The 5519-nt window shown below is 43.7% G+C and overlaps 1 protein-coding gene across 1 annotated transcript in view; it reads right to left on the bottom strand.

The window, feature by feature from the left end:
• Positions 1–1111: 1111 nt before the first annotated feature.
• The window catches only part of zbtb14 (zinc finger and BTB domain containing 14), a 5678-nt gene continuing 1270 nt past the window's right edge, over positions 1112–5519 (bottom strand). The window contains exon 2 of the mRNA XM_020527923.2: positions 1112–2793. Coding sequence (XP_020383512.1) covers positions 1462–2787 — 1326 coding nt within the window. The 5' untranslated portion in view covers positions 2788–2793 and the 3' untranslated portion in view covers positions 1112–1461. The remainder of the gene's footprint in view (positions 2794–5519) is intronic.

The raw sequence follows: 5519 nt of genomic DNA, 5'->3' as shown, positions 1-5519 counted from the left end.
GGCCCGAAACATCAGCTTTCCTGCTCCTCTGATGCTGCTTGGCCTGCTGTGTTCATCCAGCTCTACACCTTGTTATCTCTTTTATACGCATTGTGTTGATTACAAAATATTCATGTCAAAACACTGACAACTAATTTCAGAGTAAGCACATTGCTAACAAAACTTTTCTACAGGCATAACAAATGAACACAGACTCTGGCACAGACTAGGGTGAAAACACTTTGATATATGTGACCTGTATCATTAGCTGGTCTCAACTAAAACCAGCATGTTACACAGTTCATTCAAAAATTTGCATACATATGAACATTTTAATCATATTTTCTAAACTCTGAGCTGGACACGACAACTAAATCCAAAGTCTAAATTAACAGTAAATTTTACAATTATTCAGTTTTACTTAAAAATATTTACAGACAAGTATCAATCTAAAAAGTCACCATAGGAATGATCAAATAGCTGCTTTAAATAGAGTTTTCTCAAGTGCAGGGAAGAGTATTAAGAGCAGCATAATTCCAATGTTAAATTGCTAGGGCTCAAGATTTTGTTTCAAAGCCTTTTTAAAGATCTGGTAGATTTTTTTTAAAGTCAGAAACTTTGCTGTTTTCAACTCCGGTTATTTTTGCAGACCACAATCAAAATTCAATTTAACAAAGGAGATACTACATACAAATTTTTTATTACATCATATATTCTGTTAAAAATACCAAACATCAATTGATACTTATTTTACTTTGCCATTATAGATTAAATGTGAAGCAAAGGAGTCAGGTCATACACCACAAAGTACGCAATTGTACCATTAGCTGATATAAAGTAAGACCAACATGTGATATATACTATATAAAAATTGTCTTTGCTTCCCTTAAAAGAAACTTACTTAAAAGAAATAGTGGTACAAAAACAGACACTAATAATCGTTCTTTTCTGTTAAGAATGCTTAAAAACCAGGCATAAAATTGCTCCAACTAAATTAGCAACGCATTTGTGGGCAGATGTCCATTCAAAAGAATAGGTATCACAAATACTTTAATCTTATTCCTAAAGCGTTTTGACCCTAGTGGTTCATTTGTTACAACCAAATAAAGTCAAAACAAATGTAATGGCAGGCCACACATTAAAAGTAACTTTATTAAAAAAAATTAAAACTGCAACACAAAGTATGCAATAAATACATTATTGCACTATACAGGGATTAAAGCATTTATAACATTTCAAATGTTCAATTCTGTAAATTTTCCTATTGTCCCAAATGGCCACCCTAATAACTCCTCATACAGTGCAACAATTTAGCCTACATACATTAGATTATATACACAGAAATCAAAAAGATTTTTCAGTTAATTGTGAAAAGGACCAATTTAAAGAAGGTCACATTTATTAATGCAGTCATCTATATTTCATAGGAGCCCTTTACAGAATAAAATGGAAAGGGGAAACCAGCGTTACATTAATTTAGCCTCAGCTACAAGCTATAGTTTCCAGGTTTTGCTCTGTTTCAGCAGCCATTGCTGCAGCTTGCAACTGCTCCGTTTCACTCGTAATCACACTCGTAGGCACTTGCTTACGTTCACTGTGCATATTATTTTCGTGCCTCTTTAGATCCGAAGCTTTGGCAAAAGCTTTGGTACAGGAACCACAAATAAATGGCTTTTCACCTCGGTGCCTCCGCTCATGATCTTTCAGGTGAGACTTGTGTTTGAAAGCTTTGTCACACATGTGGCAAGCAAAGGGTCTTTCATTACTGTGAACACGTTCATGTTTCTTCAGGTCAGGTGCTCGAATGAAAGATTTCCCACATACATCACACCCATAAGGTTTGAAACCTGTGTGAATTTTGAGATGTTCTTTCAAGTGAGCTTGCGTGGTGAAGGCCTTTGAGCAGATGTCACACACAAATGGTCGATCAGCAGAATGCAACTTCTCATGCTTCCTCAAACGGGCTTCATCGGTGAAAGTCTTGCCACAGGTCTGACAGCTGAACTGTTCCCTGTCCCCATATAACAAATATTCAAACTTCACATCAGTGTTTGCTGTCCAGCCTGGTGGCTGTTCTTCCTTGACTCCACTCATACTGTCGTTGAACGCAAGAGTTGGAGGAGGCTGGGGAGTTACATCCTTTGGCTCACTCGTCTCAATGGTTTCCACTTCCGAAGCAAAGCAACTGACTTTACGAACTTCTTCACTTCCAAGTTCTTTTAAAATGGCTTCCTGAACCCGCAGGCCATTTGCTTGGGTCTTCCCGTCATCCTGATTGGGTACGGTTTCATCTATTGCCTCTTCGGATTGGGCTTCAATTTGATCTCCGATTTCTTCTATCTCCTCATCAGTACTATTCACAGAGGGCCGATGGATTTTAGCACTTATACTATAAGGATAACGGCTTTTGCGGCGAGGTGTGTTCTGTTGAGGAGACACGTCACGCTTCTGAGTACATAGTTTATCTAAAAACTTTATTCCAAGTATTTGTCCAGAAGACATCATCAGGTTTACATCTTCTCTCTTCACAGCGATTTTGGAAGTGTACATATAATTCAGCACTTCTTCAAATATATCCGAACGCAAAAAATCAATCTCAATCACCGAAGAGCTATCAACCTCCAGTTTTTTAAACAGTTTCTTGAAATAAGTGCTGCAAGCTGCCAAAACACATCTGTGTGCTCGGAACTTAACATCTTCTACCACAATAGCTATGTCACAGAACTCTCCCTCTAATCGTTGTTCATTCAGGGTCTTCAGAAATGCATTTTTATGTTCATCATCAACGTATTTCACGACTTCACCCATTGTGCACTGTAAGCAATAGGCAAAAAGGATTAAAAAATTAATAATGCAATCTAAGATTCCGCATCTAGTCAATAAACAAGATGCATTTAGAATGTAAAATGTCAAGTCAAATTGGACAGCACTGATTGTCAGTCTTACGGAAAAGAAACATCTGAAATTTATGCTTTAATACTTCACTTAAGGTTGTTTTCTATTACTTTCCATATTAAATCAATTAGCTTTGTTCTAAGTTTTATGAATCCTAAGTTCTGCAATGTAACTTTTTTGTCTCCAAACCCATATCTGCCCTAATTTCTTCTATAACTTGCCTCTTTCTCTTGCAGTGACTTCCTTTGATCTTTCTACAGTAAAATGCAAGCGTATTAATTTCAAAGCAAGACTGAAGCCCATTATTTCCCAACAAATAATGAAGCCTCAGGCTGAGCACTGACTAATTCAAAGCCCATTTTGTGTACAGTGGAGTAAATAGAGGCACAGCTTGGTGTTTTTTTTTCCCATGTAAAGTAACTGCTCTCAATGTGTGTGTGTATGTGTACTCTACAGGTCAGTTGCTCTTTGAGAGACAGTGAGTGAGTGTGTGCACGCGTGCACTCTACGGGCAGGGGTTTGCTGCATGTGTGTGCACTCTATGGGGAAGGCTGCTACGTGTTTGCGCACTCTATTGGGCAGATTACTGTGTGTATGTTTGCACATTCTGTAAGGCAGATCGCTGTGTGTGCACTCAACAGGGCAGATTGCTGTGTATGTGCACGCATGTGCGTGTGCACATTCATCACAGGGGATAGCTGTATGTGCATGCTGTAGGGCGGATTGCTGTGTGTGTGCATGCACACTCTATTGGGCAAATTGCTCTGTGTGTATGTGTGTACGTGTACTCTATAGGGCAGATTGCTGTGTCAGTGTGTGTGTACTCTATAAGGCAGATTGCTGTATGTGTGCATTCTATAGAACAGATTGCTGTGTGTGCGCGCGCGCACACTCTGTAGGGCAGACTGCTGGGTGTGTGTCTGTGTGTGTGCATTCTGTAGGGCAGACGACTGCGTGTGTGTGCATGCACACTCTATTGGATGAATTGCTGTGTGCGCGCGCACGTGCACGCGCTCTATAGGGCAGATTGCTGCGTGTGCGCACGCACTCTATAGGGCAGATTGCTGCGTGTGTGCACTCTACAGGGCACACTGCTCTGTGCATGCGTGTATGTGCATGCACACTGCAGGGCAGATTGCTGTGTGTGTGTGCATTCCACAGGGCAGTCTGCTGTGTTGGTGTATGTGTGCATTTTGCAGGGTGGACTGATCTGTGTATGTGGGCATTCTGCAGTGTGGTCTGTTGTGTGTGTGCACGCATTCTACAGGACAGTGTGCTGTGTGTGCGCACACTGGCGCGCATTCTGCAGGGCGAATTGCTCCATTTGTGGGCATTATGCAGGACAGATTGATCAGTGTGTGTGTCTGTGTGTACATTCTGTAAGATGCATTACTGTGTGTGTGTGCCATTCTGCAGGGCAGTCTGCTGTATGTGTGTATGCATTCTGCAGGGCGGTCAGCTGTGTGTGTGCGCATTCGACAGGGCGGATTGCTGTTTGTGTGGCTGCATTCTGCATGCCAGATTCCTGTGCACGTATGTGTGTGTGCGCATTCTGCAGGGCAATCTGCTGTGTGTGTGCATTCTGCAGGGGGGGCTGCTTTGTGTAGGTGCATTATGCACCGTAGATTGCTGCGTATGCGTGCGTGCATTCTGCAAGGCGATCTGCTGTGTGTGTGTGCATTCTGCATGCCAGATTGCTGTGTGTGTGGGTGCATTCTGCAGGGCAGTCTGCTGTGTGTGTGGGAGCATTCTGCAGGGCGGATTTCTGTGTGTGTGTGTGTGAGGGGGTGCATTCTGCAGATCGTATTTGCTGTACGTGTGGGGGTGTATACTGCAGGGCGGTCTGCTGTGTGTGCATTCTACAGGGCGGATTGCTCTGTGTGTGCGGGCATGTGTGCGCATTCTGCAGGGCAGATTGCTGTGCGTGTGCACATTCTGCAGGGCAGTCTGCTGTGTGTGTCCATTCTACAGGACGGATTGCTCTGCACGTGTGTCCATTCTGCAGGCAGATTGCTGTGTGGGTGTGTGTGTGTGTGTTGGGGGGTGCATTCTGCTGGGTGGATTGCTCAATGTGTGTGGGGAGCATGCATTCTGCAGGGTGGATTTGCTCTGTGTGTATGTGTGTGTGTATTCTGCAGGGTGGATTGCTCTGTGTGTATATGTGTGTGTATTCTGCAGGGTGGATTGCTCTGTGTGTGTGTCCATTCCGCAGGCGGATTGCTGCGAGTGTGTCCATTCTGCAGGCGGATTGCTGTGTGTGTGTGTGTGTGTGTGTCCATTCTGCAGGGCAGATTGCTGTGTGCACATGTGGGGGGTGTATTCTGCAGGGTGGATTGCTGTGTGTGTGTACGCGCGCAAGCGCTTGGGGGGTGCATTCTGCAAGGCGGATTGCTGTGTGTGTGCACTCTGCAGATTGGATTTGCTGTGTGTGTGGGTGCATTCTGCAGGGCAGATTGCTCCGTGCATATGTGTGTGTGCGCCTGCGGGGCGTACATTCTGCAGGGCGGATTGCTCTGTGTGCGCGAGGTGGGGTGCATTCTGTAGGGCGGATTGCTCTGGGTTTGTGTGTGCAGGGGATGCATTCTGCAGGGCAGATTGCTCTGTGCGTGTGGGTGCATTCTGCCGGGCAGATTGCTCTGTGCGTG

This window comes from Rhincodon typus, chromosome 4 (genome assembly GCF_021869965.1).
Source record: "Rhincodon typus isolate 14 chromosome 4, sRhiTyp1.1, whole genome shotgun sequence".
NCBI lineage: Eukaryota > Metazoa > Chordata > Chondrichthyes > Orectolobiformes > Rhincodontidae > Rhincodon > Rhincodon typus.
Note: the sequence above shows the minus strand (reverse complement) of the source record. Positions and strands in the feature narration are given on the sequence as shown.